The sequence below is a fragment of the Brassica oleracea genome, chromosome C2, assembly GCF_000695525.1.
Source record: "Brassica oleracea var. oleracea cultivar TO1000 chromosome C2, BOL, whole genome shotgun sequence".
Taxonomy (NCBI): domain Eukaryota; kingdom Viridiplantae; phylum Streptophyta; class Magnoliopsida; order Brassicales; family Brassicaceae; genus Brassica; species Brassica oleracea.
This window is the reverse complement of record NC_027749.1, coordinates 48,188,239-48,205,084: the sequence shown is the minus strand read 5'-3', so window position 1 is coordinate 48,205,084 and position 16,846 is coordinate 48,188,239. Positions and strand designations below refer to the sequence as shown.

Here is a 16,846-nt window from a genome sequence, read left to right as displayed (position 1 = left end):
TGCTAGAGCTAGGCCTACATAGTTGTAGTGCTATGAACTGAGTCAGTGGTTTGCGGTTTAGCATCCCATACCTCACTGGGCGATTCCCCTGTCGCTCACCCCTCCTTATTTCCCCCTTTCAGGTGAGACCGATGAGCAGGAGTGATTTTTCGGACCGGTGCTATTGGGCTTTTGGGCTTCTATCGTTTTATCGATTTTATCGTTATCGGGCCTCTAGGCCTTTGGACTTTTATCGTTATGGTATTTCGTATTTTGGATTCTCGGTTTATGTCGTACCTTATGTTTCGGATTTTATTTTATATTATGGAATTCATGCGTGGATGTGGACTTTCAAATATTTATATATGGATATTTCAGATATTTGTATTTATCGAAGTATTTTTACTATTTCGAAAGTGACGGGTGTCACACATTAGTTCTTTTTCAGTCTACATACGATTTATTTCGTTGGGCTGACGAGTAAGCGACGTTTGTATTTCTTCAAGTGATAATCCTTTCGTTTCCGGAACGAGTAACCAAATAAAAATCAGTGCTGCTCCTCCAATAGCCCCGAATATGTAAAATGTTCCTATTACATAATTTATATTAACCAAAGTTAAATAAGAAATATCTCTATAAAATTCAATTATTAATAAATCTAGATACAACTATAAATTTATATTATTATTCTTCTACATCTATAATGTTTGTTGTCAATCAACATTTATATTGTTTTTGTCCAGACATGCATGTAACTTGTTTGTACGTGTTTTAATAATTTGTAAGTTATAACTTATAACCAAACTGATAAAAAGAATACCTTGAGTGCTCCATTCGAATAGAAAATTGAAAGCGTAAGTGACGATCGAACTACTTGACCATGAGGCCAACGTAACTAATGTCCCTGCTGTTACTTTTATGTTCATTGGAAATATCTGCACACACACAAAATCATGCAATTGTTACTTCATTTACAAAAAAAAAAATGACATATTATTTTCGACATTTTAAATAAAAGTTTGAGAGTTCATGTACCTCAGACATAATTATCCAAGGGAGGCATCCTATTCCTACTGCATAAGATGCAATATACAGCTGCCAAGAAAGGAAAATTTGTAATTACGTTAATCCTATAAGAAACCAAAAATATTTTTGAAGCAGTGTGAAAGTAGATCAAATGTTTTACCGTAACGCATAAAAACGTCAGCACTGGAGTTAGTTTCGGAAGCAATTGCATTTTCTACTCATACCAAATATACAATACATTAGTTAATAGTAACACAATAGACAACATATATATACACGTAAAATAACCTGTAATGTGAACGCGAGCCCAATAAACATGCAAGTTATGCTCATCCCACACGCTGAAGTCTATAGTTGTCAAAAGTAAAACCAATATCAACAACAATGATTGGTCTAAAGAGAAATACAGAAGACATGCTCACCAACAAAAGGGGCCGTCTGCCCCATTTATCAACAAGAATTAGACCAATCGTGGCTTTTGGTACCTGCGAATAGTTTACAAACATCATTCGATGCTAAGAAGAGTACCAAAAAATGGAAATTCAATTTGACTAAAAATGTCGCAAATCACAATATTTAAGTAGTTGAATGACAACGGATATGAAAGAACATATTTTGATTTTCACAAATACAGTATCAATGTAGTCAATGTATATACTTACCATGAAGATGCCTAACAATGTCGATCCAATGGTCAAAGAAAAACCTGTTTCAGCCAAAAGCTAATTATTTAAGCACATAAAATACAAATTGAAAAGAGAACCCATGGTGAATATCTGATTTAATTAACTTGTCTCTTCTCATCATGAAAAAAGTAGTAATAATTTGATTATGCTAGTGTGTGTGTGTGCGTGCGTGCATCTATAAAACTTAATTAGTCTCACCAGCTTTGCTAAAAATGGTACTTGCATAAGATATTACAGCTGTACTACCCGAAAATTGTTGTATCAACATTAGCCCGACTCCTACCTGAGGAATAAAAATGCTCACATAAATAAATACGAAAATTTTATACAGTCTGGAAAATTTATATACTTATATTTAAAAGATATTTAAAACTGTACCACGATAATGTGTCTATACTTTCTCTGGAACAAATCAGAAAATCTCGACTTTGAATCACGTTCTAGCATTTTGGTCATAACCTGAAAACAAAACAACATTCATTGAGGCTCTGGTTCTACTTCTACGTTATATTTTTGTCAAGGAATGAATATATATTAAAAGTATATATAATTGATGCTATTTTTATAGTAAAACTCACTTGAATCTCTGAGGCTTCGCGTGAAATATCAGCATCTCTCCCTCTAAGCCGAAGCAGTGAATTTTCTAGTTCTTCATCCGCACCAATTTTTGCCTTTAAAATTGAAATAGTTTTGTTATGAGAACTTAAAATTGAAATAGTTTAATCAAGGTTCATTTATTTCTTCTCGTAGTTAGTAGACTATAACGGGTTTTCTTACGAAATTGAGAATATATTTAAAAAAAAAACCAACCAGCCATCTTGGAGACTCTGGTACGAAGAATAAACCGATCCCTTGAATGACGCATGGTAGAGCACCTATAACGATAAAATATTAGATTTTTATTAGTTGGTACATTCGGAGTGATTAATTGGGTTGAACAAATCATATTTTCTAAAATACTTTAGTAAATTGTAGAAAAATATCGTTGTAAAAATATTTTTATTTTATTTTTCATTTAATTCTTATAGATAATTCAAATAAATTTACATCAAAATCATATATACTAAATTTTATTATCTAATTCTTACGATTACAATCCAACGAATTATCCGCAGTATAAATGAAAATTTCCATGTTAGACTTCTATATGCCATTTTCTTCCGTATTTAAACATCACTTCCATGTTGATTATGAAATAATAATTAGTTTTACCTAGTAAAGCCATCTTCCTCCAGCTGATGAAATTCCCCCAAAAAAAAACCATGGCGAGTCCGGAGTTTTGAAGAAGCTACAATAGTTAGTCACACGAGAGTTCAAAAGGGTACACTCATAAGAAAGCCACAAAGGCTTGGGATATTTGAATGAAACTTTCAATTATACAAATATGGCCGGATTTGGGACAAACTCAATAAGACATTAGTTTTGGTCCCTAATTTTTTTTTGTAAATTCTTACATAAAAAAAATTATTTATAACTAAAAGGTGGATTTATGGACTCCAAATTTTCAGATAATGAAAAAATATTTATGGACTCCAAATTTTCAGATCCGGCTCTGCATTTGGAGTCCATAAATAATGAAATCTCCAAATAATGAAAAAAGAATTATATTTTTTTCAAAAAATATTTATGGACTCCAAATTTTCAGATCCGGCTCTGCATACAAATATTTATAACTAAAATTATACGGTGGATTTTTCATTAGATTATATATATATATATATATATATATATATATATAGATTGGTCAAACTAATTTAAAACTAGTTTCATTCAGATTGGAGTTGGAATAACGTGTATATATATATATTTTAACAAAAATATGTTTACCCAATTTTGGTACTTTCTAAATATTTTGAATTTTCATGCTCTTTAAAGAACACACATGTATTCCCACAAGACCTCACTTGCTTTTTATTTAGTTTTATCATAATTTGTTCATGTTTTTTGTCGGCTTTCTTTATATTTCCTAAAACTAAAGTACTAACTCGTTTTGAAAAAAATACCTGGTTTGACGAGGTAAATGTACCGCGAACATGTTTTGGCGTAATTTCTGCTATGTAGACAGGTACCTACTTGGTGTACATTTAAAAATCAACAGTAAATGTATATAATAGATAAATAAAGATAAAAATTTGTAAAATGATATAAGATATATGTAAAAATTAGTAGAATAACATGTTAGAACATCTTCTTCACTTTATTTTTTTCTATAATATAGAGTTAAAGTAAAAAAAATACAATTCAGTTTTCTATTCTCTTACTGGATAATAAAATAAAAATTAGGTTTACTCTACAAATAAAATAATTTATTTATTTTTTGTTTATCATTCTATTTTCATTTTAAAATATTATATCAGTAGATGTAGCTCAATTTCTATTAATAAAGTGAACTATTTGAGATAGTCTTAGACTCTTAATTACCACATAGCTAATCAAGCCGATTCCTATTCCCGATGAGATTCTTCCGAAGTGTAGCCACAACACATTCTTTTATGTACCATTCATGCAGACCAAAAGAAAAGAAAAACTATTAAATTGTTGGGTATATATAACCAAAAGATAAATTGTTTGATCACTTTTTAAGAAAAATGAAATTACGACCTTTATGTTTGTGGTAAGATATCTTGTTAATATCAGTGAAAAAAAAGGATATCTTGTTAATACCTTAGCGAAAGCGATGCACAGCCAACCAATGACACAAAGGATATCGGAGACCCACATTGTCTTCAAATCATGCAAAGCAACAAAATATACATTTATGATAGGAAGTTTCTATTCTTTTTTCTCTTGCCATGATTATTTTTTCTTTAATGGAAAAATTTTGGTTATCAAATCCTACTAAATTTTTTTTTTATGATTATGGAAAGGTAAATATGTAATTACTCCTCTTCTTCCTAGCACGACCGCCATTTTACCGCTGAACAATGCACCGAATGTTGCTCCTAACGTAGAGAGTGAGGCAAACGCTGAGAACTGAAATTTGATTAAAATTTAAAAATATTCTTGATTACTCAAAGTAGAAATTGCCAAAGTTTTTTTTTGAGAAAATTTAGATTGCCAAAGTTGATGAGTAGATCTGTTTTATTGGAACATTAGTTACTAAAACAAGAAATACTAATACATATTAAGTAATCTATTCACTAAAAAAGCATAAAAGAGAAATACATGATTGAACGGTACTAAAATAAACAAAAGAGGGATACATGGTGAAATACATAACCTCCATCCTCGTAAATGAGAGAGTACGGACGGAATTAACACAATTGATAGATATATACACTATTTTGTATGATTTTAAAAATCCACACATGAGAAAATTAGATATATTAATGGGTAAATTATCTATATTATATAAGGAAATTATATATCTTTTGTTCGTAGGGTTTATATATTTTTTTTTTGATAAGTTAGGGTTTATATATCATGCTAACATTTTTTGAAGAACTTACGATTACAAATTTCTAAAGGTAAAAATGGAGGATGTTAACAAGAAAAAACAAAAGAGGGTACAATGGAAGTGGACCACACGTAAAGTCAACTTCAGTATTTCGGAGAACGACGATATATCTTTTCCTGATAGTTTATCTATTGCAGTTTGCAATTTGAATGAATAAGTAGTTTGTGATTAGTTTCATTTTAATGTCTGTTTATGGAAATAGTAAAAAATAAAAACTAAAAGAGAGACATACCTCTGCGATAGAGAGACCCATGTCTTTCATAATTCCTATCTCAGCACCTGAAGTATAACCAATCTGCGATAAAATGATTAAAAAAGAGATTATTTTAAGATCATCTCCTATGATTTACTCTATTTTCTATTTTAAAATAGAATAATTCTATAATAGAGTTTGAGTTTGTTCCAATGAAACTCTAGTTTAGAGTAGAAAATAGAGTGATTAACAAAAAAAAAAGTTATTCTATATTTGGAGTAAACCTATTTTTCATTCTATTATAGAGTGAGAAATATAGTACAATTGGAGTATTTTTACTCTAACTTCTATTTCAGAGTGAAAAATAGAGTGTGGTTGGAGATGTCCTAAAAACTTTGATGAAATAAAGACAGGACATAGCTGCGAATTCGATCTTTGCCTGCGGCTTTTAAAATTATCTGACTACTTTTTATACTGGAATATAGGTTCCACAAACACTGTAAATCTTTCGTAATAATATAATTTTCTTGGGTTAAATATTAATATTTAATAAAAAGGAGAAAAAGTAAAATAAACTAACAGCAACTCCAAAGGAGAAGGAGCCACAGACGGCGACGAAAGTGCTGAGGATAACACAGGCAGTGATACGACAGCCTGAAGCGTCAGTTTGGTTACTGAGCTCCAAAAGCCCTTCCTCTATGCTTCTTTCTTCTTCCACCAACACCATCATAAACACATGCAGTACGGATAAGACAGGATTTATTTGTGGTGAACGAGAGAGAGAGAGAGAGAGAGAGAGAGAGAGAGAGAGAGAGAGCTATGTTTTTGTGAAAGTGGGTTTCTTATATAAGAGCATGTACATCGCTCAAGGAACTCAAATAGGTGTTTAGTAAATAAAATATTGGTAGTAGTTTATAATAACATATTAATAATTAAATTATATATCATAAAAAGATAAAGTGAACTAATGATGAACTAATTATTAAAAATATTAATGAATTACTTTTTTCTTCAGTTTCTCAAAGAGAACCTATGTTATTACTTATTTCTATCTCTGATTTTTAATCTTGTACTTTATAAAAATTTAAATTTTTTGTAAGATACCACAGTGTGCAGTTGCTCTAAGAATGGGAGGATGTGGTGACAAAGTAATTTATTCCATACTATGCAGTAATTATTTTGGTTTTATATCTTAAGTGGGTTAGATTAGTTAGTATGGAAAGATATATTCTCTATGATCTGATTGTCTAGGATATTACGTGTATATCAATTCTCATAACTCTTTACCATAACTCTCTCTCTGTATTCTGTATATATTACTCTGTTTACACATAATAAGATATTCATTCAGACCTACATCTTGTACATGGTATCAGAACCATCGATACTCTAGAAACCTAAAAATTTTCTTTCTCTTGGCCGCCTTGCTTTCTCTTCTTCCTCTTTTTTGATCAATGGCCGCCAGCAATACTCCTTCTCCTGTCAACACTGACAACACTAGCTCGGTTGAAATCCTCACCGGCAACACCAATCAGCGCCTCCTTCATGTCAATATGACAAATATTGTGAAGCTCTCCTCCATTAACTACCTTATGTGGAGTCGACAAGTTCTGGCTCTCTTTGATGGCTATGAACTCTCTGGATACATGGATGGATCTTCTGTTCCACCACCTGCAACTGTGATGAATGATGAGGGTATTTCTATCCCTAATCCAATTGTTACTCACTGGACACATCAAGATCGGTTGATCTATAGCGCGCTTCTTGGAGTCATCTCTCCTAACCTTCAACCGATGGTCTCGCGGGCTCAAACCTCTGCCGATGTTTGGACTATACTGGCAGAGACGTATGCTAAGCCATCCCGTGGTCATCTCAAACAGATCAAACATCAGCTCAAGAGCTGGACTAAGGGGAACAAGTCCATTGACGACTATCTTCAAGGTCTCACTATGCGTTTTGATCAACTGGCTATACTTGGGAAGACCATAGATCAGGAGGATCAAGTTGAGTATGTTCTAGAAGGACTTCCTGAGGAGTACAAGTCCTTGGTTGATGCTATTGAAGGACGTGATATTCCACCAACCATGACGGAGCTACATGAACGACTTCTCCATCATGAAGCAAAAATACTCTCCGCTACACCACTCCTCCTCTCTCCAGCCTCTGCCAATGTAGCTGTTAACCGCAACAACAACTACAACGTGAAGCAAAACAACAACAACAGTGGTCGTCGTCCCTCTCAGAACTGGCAACAGCCGCAGTAGTTCAAGCAGCAGCAACAACGTCCACAGAAGCCTTATCTTGGTCAATGTCAGATCTGCAGCATTCATGGTCACAGCGCGCATCGCTGTCTTCAACTACAGCAATCAGCTGGATCAAATGTGAACCCTCCATGGCAACCAATGTCACCATGGCAATCACGAGCCAACATGGCTTACAACTCCACCTACTCACCGGAAAGCTGGCTGCTCGACAGTGGAGCCACACATCACCTGACGTCGGATCTCCACAACCTGTCTCTGCACCAGCCTTATATGGGAGGTGATGAAGTCGTTGTTGGCAATGGCTCAAGCCTTCCGATAACTCATACTGGTTCAATGATTCTTCCTTCCTCTACTCGTTCCTTAAAGTTAAATGATGTGTTGTGTGTTCCACATATTCATCGTAACTTAATATCGGTGCATCGTCTCTGTAATGCTAATCGTGTGTCTGTTGAATTCTTCCCTTCATGCTTTCAGGTGAAGGATCTTGCAACGGGGGCTCAGATACTCCAAGGCAGATCCAAGGATGAACTTTATGAGTGGCCTACACTGAGATCACCTGTTGCATCCTATTTTTCTAATCCAGACACAAAAACATCTCTTGCTCAATGACATTCTCGCTTAGGCCACCCATCTCTATCTACTCTAAAATCTCTTGTTTCCAAACATTTGTTACCTTGCTTTGATTCTACTTTAAAAACTCTTTCTTGCAATGATTGTCTTTTGAATAAAGCTCATAAGCTTCCATTTAAGCAAACATCTATTACATCTTCTTCTCCTTTGGAGTATATTTTTACTGATGTATGGCAGTCTCTTGTTCTTTCCAGTGATAACTACAAGTACTATGTTGTATTTGTTGATCACTATACTCGTTATAGTTGGCTGTATCCTCTCAAAACAAAATCTCAGGTCAAAGAGACATTCATTCTGTTTCGGGCCTTGGTTGAGAATCGCTTTAACTCCAAAATAAAACATCTCTTCTCAGACAATGGCGGTGAGTTCTAAGCCTTGGCATCCTTTCTTGCAGCCAACAGTATTTCTCATCTCACTAGCCCTCCACATACACCACAACACAATGGTATTTCTGAAAGAAAGCATAGACATATTATTGAAACAGGTCTATCTCTCTTAACTCATGCGAAAATGCCGCTTTCTTACTGGCCTTATGCTTTTGCCACAGCTATTTATCTCATTAACCATTTGCCATCATCTCCTTTGTCTTTTGAAACTCCATATGCTAAGCTCTTTCAAACTCAACCCAACTATACAAAACTCAGAACCTTCGGGTCTCTTTGCTTTCCTTGGCTTAGGCCTTACTCGGCCAACAAGCTTGAAAAGAGGTCTCTTTCTTGTGTTTTTCTTGGCTATTCATTAACTCAAAGTGCCTATCTCTGTTTGGATCCTACCTCTGGTCGCATATATACTTCACGCCATGTGCGATTCAATGAAAATGAATTTCCATTTCCAAAATTGTCTGCTGCACCTAATCATTCTTCTTCAAGCTATGTTCCTACAGGTATGCAGCAATCAGTTCCTCTTATTCTTTCCAGGCCACTCATGAATTCTCCAACGGCTACTGAGGTTGAGTCCCCGCAGTTAGCTCCATCACCTACGAGGGAACATTCCGCAGCGACACTGTCAGCACCATCACCAGACATCACTCAGCCGTGTCCCTCACCGGCGACGTCTCACACCTCGCAGCCACAACAAACTCAACCATCAACGTCATCTCCACCTACTGAAGTTCATATCGATCCTCAACCTGAGCCGTCAGCTCCACCGTCTCCTGTTCAACCAGCACCAGCTAATCAACATCCTATGAAGACGCGAGCCAAGAATGCCATCATCAAACCAAACAAGAAGTTCTCTCTATCAAGTATTGCCACACCGGTCACGCTTCTAGGACCGACAACTTGGACACAAGCTATGAAAGATAACAAATGAAGGGGGTCGATGACGTCTGAGTTTAACTCACAAGTCAGAAACAGAACGTGGGATTTGGTTCCGTTCAAACCGCATATGAACGTTGTTGGCTTTCGATGGGTCTACACTCTTAAGTTTCTTGCTGATGGTACTCTCGATCGTCGTAAATCCAGGCTCGTGGCTAAAGGCTATCATCAACAACATGGTCTTGACTTCACTGATACGTTCAGTCCTGTGATCAAACCGGCGACCATCCGTACTGTTCTTGGCATTGCGGTTAACAGAGATTGGCCGGTACGTCAACTGGATGTGAACAACGCATTTCTCCAAGGGAATCTCACTGAAGAAGTATACATGTGTCAGCCTCCCGGGTTTGTGGATCCAGACAAACCGAATCATGTCTGCAGACTTAGAAAAGCTATCTACGGTCTCAAGCAGGCACCGAGGGCATGGTATGTTGAATTGCGTAACTATCTTCTCTCTGCAGGCTTTGTCAATTCACAATGTGATGCTTCTCTCTTCATCTACAAGCGCAACAGTGACTGGGTCTATTTACTAGTATACGTTGATGATATGTTAGTGACTGGAACCAATCAGGTGTTGGTACAACATATTATTGACAGCCTTGCAAACCGGTTCTCTATAAAGGATCTTGGTCAGCTCAGCTACTTTTTTGGTATTGAAGCAACACGTACAGCTCATGGACTTCATCTGATGCAGAGGAAATACATACTGGATCTTCTTTTTAGGACCAAGATGACGGACGCAAAGACAGTTTCTACTCCGCTCCCCTCTTCTTCTAAACTAAGCTTACACTCGGGTGCTCCTCTAGCTGATCCGAAGGAATATAGGATGGTGATTGGGAGCTTGCAATATCTCTCGTTGACAAGACCTGGTATCTCGTATGCGGTGAATCGTCTCTCTCAATTTATGCACAAGCCGACTGAGGATCATTGGTAAGTGGCCAAGAGAGTCTTGAGATACTTGTCTGGCACGTCAACACACGACATCTTCCTCCAGAAACAGGCACACCCACAGCTTCATGCCTTCTCCGATGCGGATTGGGCAGGGGATACAGATGATTATGTTTCTACTAATGCGTATGTTGTCTATCTTGGTAATCAGCCATTGTCCTGGTCATCTAAGAAGCAACAAGGTGTCTCTAGATCCTCTACTGAAGCGGAATATCGAGCAGTGGCAAATGCAGCAGCTGAGTTGCGATGGGTGTGCTCTCTCCTCACGGAACTAGGTGTTATTCTTCCACAGTGTCCAAATATATACTGTGATAATATTAGTGCAACATATCTCTCAGCCAATCCAGTTTTTCATTCAAGTATGAAACATATAGCCATTGATTTTCACTTTGTTTGTGGTCAAGTTCCGACTGGTCTTCTTCGGGTTGCTCATGTCTCAACTAGAGATCAGCTAGCCGATGGCCTCACTAAGCCTTTGTCCAGAACACGCTTTCAAGAGCTACGAAGCAAGATTGGAGTCACTTCACCTCCTCCATCTCTAGGGGGTGTATGGAAAGATATATTCTCTATGATCTGATTGTCTAGGATATTACGTGTATATCAATTCTCATAACTCTTTACCATAACTCTCTCTCTGTATTCTGTATATATTACTCTGTTTACACATAATAAGATATTCATTCAGACCTACATCTTCTACAGTTAGCTGATGCGATGTGATATTTTTGGAAAAATGCTAAAAGAAACATTCTGTCAGATTTTATCCAAATATGTCTCATTGTTTTTGACGTTGGTCAACAAAAAAAAAATGTTTCATTGGTTTGAACACAAAGTACTGATGATCAGCGGCGAACCTACGTTATGTGAGGAGGAGGCAGTTGCCCCCACAAAAATCTAAAAGTAAATATATTTCCATTAGAAACTACAAGTTTTCCATAGCATAGTTGGTTCCAGTCATCTGTTTGCCCCCTCAAAATCACTGTTCAAATCCCCTCCTTGAACTGTTTCTTCCCTTTTATTTATTTATGCCCCCACAATTTTTTTTCTCTAGATTCGCCACTGTGGATGATGGCCATGTTCTTTTGTATATCGCAGCCATTTACAAGTGCTAATTGCGATCAAAATATTGTTCGTTTTTGCATGTTTTGTAATTTGATACGACTGCAACCTGCTGAGTTCGATTATATATTGTTCATTATCATAGAATTTTTAGTTTCTAATTTTTTAATGACTTAGAATCGTGACTTGCAACTGGTCGCTCACAAGAGTTCAAAACGAATAACAACCTTTGACTTGCGATCTACATTCTGATCGTACGATTCGATCAATCGTGTATAAATAAAGTTCTTTTGATCCCAAATACATATAGCACAACCGGGTTCTTATTTTGTAAATCGTGTCAATGAGAACAACATGCGATCTGCGACTAATATCATTATATGGATATCTTGATTTGAGAACCCTGCGCCTAACCGCAAATTATTTGTTGTATGTATTGATTTTTTTAATGATCTTTTTTTTTTTTTGAAAAATTCTAAATTTGAATTTTCTCATCGCAGATCCCTGGTACATGCAAATATTTTTTGCTTATCTATATATAATCATCCATACGTCATATCCTGAAGTATTAGAACGTCTGATTATTTAGTTAACCAAGCTATGGCTATCTATCAAGAAGTTTCAACGTTGTATTTTTTCATAAAACCACAAAAATACTTTTCTGTAGAATAAATCATTTAAAACTTATAACCATTCATCATGGTGTTCAGATAGATAAAATGTAAAAGAAGCAGAATTTAAGGTAATTTTATACCTATAGATTTTATGCTATAACCGCCACGAAAAGGTCCCGGGCCTAAGAAGGATAATTGCATTAACTATAAGAGCAGCTCTACAATAAAACGCTAATTAAATATCTCAAAATAATAAAAATAAAATAAGTTAAATATTGGTTGAGTATTTGAATATTTGAATGTTTGAAACTTTGAGTCTAATAATGACTGAAATTTTCAAGTGTTGAGATACCTAATCAATATTTGAAAATTATTATTATTCTTTTTTTTTTTTTAAACACTCAACTTTATAATTCTATTAGGCTTCATTCAGCACTCAGGTCTAGCAAAAAAAAAACTTTGTAAACACTTCGCATATCGATTTATCAATCAATTGAAACTTTAAAGTAACAACGACCCCAAACATCTAATCAGATTCAGAAGTCAAAACCAAGCCGTTAGATACAATATTAGATAGGTCACTGTATATTAAACTATATTTTGTATTATTTTGTGATAAATTAGATTTACTTTTAAACAAAATGAGTTATGTACAAAGGAGTGAACAAAATTCTATATACACTAGCACAAGTCACCTTGTCAATAAAATATTGACACATGGCATGCATTTTACAATTCAAAAGCAAAAAAAAAAATGAAAACGAAAACTGTTTATCAACTGATTTCTGTGTATTTTTATTTATTTATTTATCTATATAAAAGATTGATATTTCTCTCGCTACTCTTATAATCATCGAAACAGTTAATTTTTCTCAGTAAAATATTTAACTCACAGATAGAGTGCCATGAATTTCAATTCATATATATTTGCACGTAAAAGAGGAAGAAAGAAAAATAAGGCAAAACAGAAACATGTATAGCATTGTGAGTTAAATAAGAAGTAGATAAAAAAAAGAAAGAAAATTAGATATGGATGAAAGCTTTTTTTGGTGTAAGGAAGAATAAAAGGTAACACCTTTCCATTATTTTCACTATGAAATGATCATATTACTAAACTCATGTTTTTCTACTATACTATAGGTTTTACATCAAAAGGTAGTTTGAAAGCATCAGTCAATATACTATGGTGCAATTTGATATTTTTTCTCTATAATTTTAATGTTCAGATTTCCAGAAAGACAATTGGTTCATGTATGGTTGTAGGGGTGAGATGAACATAAAACCTTGAAGATGGCAAAATCAGTGCTGCCGTGGGATAATGAGAGACATAATTAACAGAGGTATATGTTAGCATCTACATGTTTATATTACTGCAGTCTTTTCAATACACAATGTTTCTTTCAAATGTTTGACACACTAATAAGGAAATTATGTTTCAATCTACTACATCCTTTTGACTGCTATAGGCAACGAAGCAGTCAAATTCATCAATGATATATTTTATATATTCTTGAAGGTATTTTTTGAAGTCTTTTCTCCATACATATAATTCTATAGAATGGTTGAAAAAATCTGAAATTAGGAAAAATCATTGTGCTTTCTTTTTGTCGTTTATTTTTCAATATAATGTGCAATTATCCATTTGTAACTATATATATATATATCTATGTTATATTTGTAAAAATAAAATTCCCATGCAAAGCATGGCCATGCAATATGCTTTGCATGGGATGCAGACGCCACTGAAGAATACTTATGTAATAGTTATTTTGTTTGTATTTTGTGGCTAAAACAATTAGTAATGAGCAATTCTAGCTTCTTTTTTTTTTAACTTTATATAAGTATGCTAAGACTATTTCAATGTTAATTATTTAAGTTTCAACTCTAAAATGTATTTGATTAGTCATTTTTAAATACAATTTCATTGATTAACAAATTTAAATAATTAATTAGAGAAATTTATTAATAAGTGGTTAGAATTTCATCAGAATAAGTGGTCGTAAATTCGTCAAGTAATGGTTAGAAATTATTGACCATTTTCTGATGACATTTTTGACGACATTCCTGACCATATATGTGGTTACAAATTAGTGATCACTTTATGATCAATGCACATTTCTGACGGAGCTTTTTTGATGACTATATATGGTCAGAAAATGGACAAAAAGACCTGTTTGTGACCGAATTACGTCGAATAAAGTGGTCAAAATTTAAACTATTTCTTGTAGTGTGGGCTCAAACTAGTAGAACATAAAATGAAAAACACAACTAGATCCAACGAATACAAACAAAATAGCATGGAAATACTTTACAATCTATTATCAACGATGAATCCAAAGTTACTAAAATAGCGGATGAAAAGAATAGATAAAAAAGATTTTAAAACAAAAAAAATCACTTTTGTGTTTCTTTTATTTTTCAAATATTTTCCTTTTTTTATGATAAGAAACTCTTTAAGATCTTGCCAATGAAAGTGGTAGGAGTCTAGGACTAGGAGAGACTCTTCAGACAATATGGCAAGAGAAAAAAAAATGGCCACGAGAGTTATCTGCTCACCGCAAAGCATACAGGTTTATAGGATGCTTCAAATGTTCGTACGCACATCACTACAAAGTTTTTTTTTTTTTGGTAAAAAACATCACTACGAAGTTTGTCACGTACGGGAAATCAAACAAGCAAATAACACACAAATAATGATTAGAAATAAGAATATGATATTTCACGCAAAGTACCAAAAACTATTTTGTTATACTTTTATAAAGTTAAATTATTTAACTACATACTTTTCATTTTAATTTATTTTAAATCATTATCTGCACCGAGCATTTAAATAACTTCAGGCTGTCGTGTTACTCAGGCTAACGATACAGTTCGTATTTCTCGTACGGCTAAACTTCAGGCTGTCATCTTCCTATCATAGTTTATCCACTGGTTACATTTTCTTTGTGTCCTATAGAAAGAGTTAATTTTCTGTCTAACGACCACCTATACGTGTAATGACAAATGATTAATTTAATCATACTTAAGCTAACGATACTGTTTTGCTATGTTATAAAAATTAAGTTATGTATAAACTATTATAAGCCGATGTTGTAGACAATTAGGATCAAAGTCTGGTGTCCAAACCCGTCAAACCCTGTAAATTACCAAATTCGTGTTTAGTTATATAAGTCCAAAAATTGGGGTTTTCAAACTATGCCCATTTAAGCTTTATGAATTTTGAGATTAAACCCATTTCGATTAGGACTGACTCAAAAATTCAAAATTTGCAATTTAGTTTAAATAGTATTGTTGAACAAAAAAAAAGTTTAGATAGTATTTTCTTTGGATTAAAACCATACTTGATATTTATATTATGTTTGATTATTCTTGATACAATCACTAACAAAGCAAATATGAAAATGTGAATATAGTTTATTGATTGTTACAAGAATAACATTTTAAATTCGACAAATGTATATTGTCTGAAGAACATGTTTAAGAAAATACAAAGTGTGATGTTTGACTGGGTTTACTATATATGAATTTTATTGTCTAGTATAATTAGTTTTAGTTTACATTTAACTATTTAAATTTGGTTTGTGTATAATACGGTTTCAAACCGTATGAAAACCACTATTGTTAAAGAAAAAACAGTTAAACAAAATTTTGAAGATGGTGATTTTTATAATAAAAACTTAAATGTTTATAAAAGGTGAAACTAACAAATACAATGCGACTTCTGGAAACCCGAAAAAGCATATAATATAGTCTATTATGACTAAACCGGCTTTAGAATACAAACTTAAGGGTCCGATTGTTTTTCTAACTGTAGAGACTTTAGAGGCTTTAGATTAGTTGTAAAGTCTTTAAAACCATATTTATTCCAATCAGATCTAAGTTCTCTAAAGTCCTAAAAGTCTTCCTAAAAAATCTCAAAGCCAAAATAAATAATTTTACTCTTTAACGTGTTTTGGGAATCGTATATGTAAACTTAGAGAGATTGATTTGTATGAACTTGTTGTTTATTCACGTCTTATGTTACACATATATATACGTGCTTGTTACAAGAATATACTCAAGCACAATATCTTCTACAATCCTTATCACAATCTTCTAATGCATATCTCCAACCATCTCGATCCTTATCACCTCAACACTTCTACGTCTACCAAACCGAACCGGACTTATCCATTCTCTACACTCCCCCTCAAGTTGGAGCGTGTAAGTTTCGAACACCCAACTTGTTGAGAAGATAACGAAACTGCGAACTCCCCAAAACCTTGGTCATTATATCAGCCAGCTGCTCAGTGGTTCGAACGTGTCTCGTGACTATGAGACGATCCTGCACTGCGTCCCTTACACTATGACAGTCTGCCTCTATGTGTTTTGTTCTTTCGTGAAACACCGGGTTCTGAGCAATGTACAGCGCCGACTTGCTGTCACAAAACAGCTCCATAGGCTGTTTATGTGCAACTCCCAAGTCTCCAAGAAGCCTCTTCAGCCATTTCAACTCTCGCAGTACCGCAGCCATCGATCTATATTCAGCCTCAGCCGATGAGTGCGACACAGTATCTTGTTTTTTAGTCTTCCATGAGACAGGGGAACTTCCCAACAGAACAATATAAGATGACAGTGATCGTCGCGTCTTTGGACATGATGCCCAGTCGGCGTCACAGAAACCTCGAACACGAA

At 34.3% G+C, this 16,846-nt stretch overlaps 1 protein-coding gene across 6 annotated transcripts; it reads right to left on the bottom strand.

The window, feature by feature from the left end:
• Nucleotides 1-199: 199 nt before the first annotated feature.
• LOC106322710 (sugar transporter ERD6-like 18) lies at nt 200-6,151 on the bottom strand. Of its 6 annotated transcripts, XM_013760823.1 has the most exons (18): nt 5,922-6,151; nt 5,381-5,443; nt 4,575-4,664; nt 4,356-4,415; nt 4,113-4,178; nt 3,695-3,760; nt 2,904-2,979; nt 2,502-2,566; nt 2,270-2,362; nt 2,070-2,150; nt 1,890-1,974; nt 1,668-1,711; nt 1,428-1,490; nt 1,294-1,353; nt 1,166-1,219; nt 1,015-1,074; nt 800-914; nt 200-568 (listed from the first exon to the last, which is right to left on the bottom strand). In XM_013760823.1, exons 1-18 carry the CDS (start codon nt 6,069-6,071, stop codon nt 429-431), a joined length of 1,431 nt encoding a protein of 476 aa, XP_013616277.1. In that variant the 5' UTR covers nt 6,072-6,151; the 3' UTR covers nt 200-428. The 6 variants fall into 6 exon arrangements, with proteins under 6 accessions (XP_013616277.1, XP_013616278.1, XP_013616279.1 ...); XM_013760824.1 differs by lacking the exon at nt 4,113-4,178; XM_013760825.1 differs by lacking the exon at nt 4,575-4,664.
• Between the last annotated feature and the right edge of the window lie 10,695 nt (nt 6,152-16,846).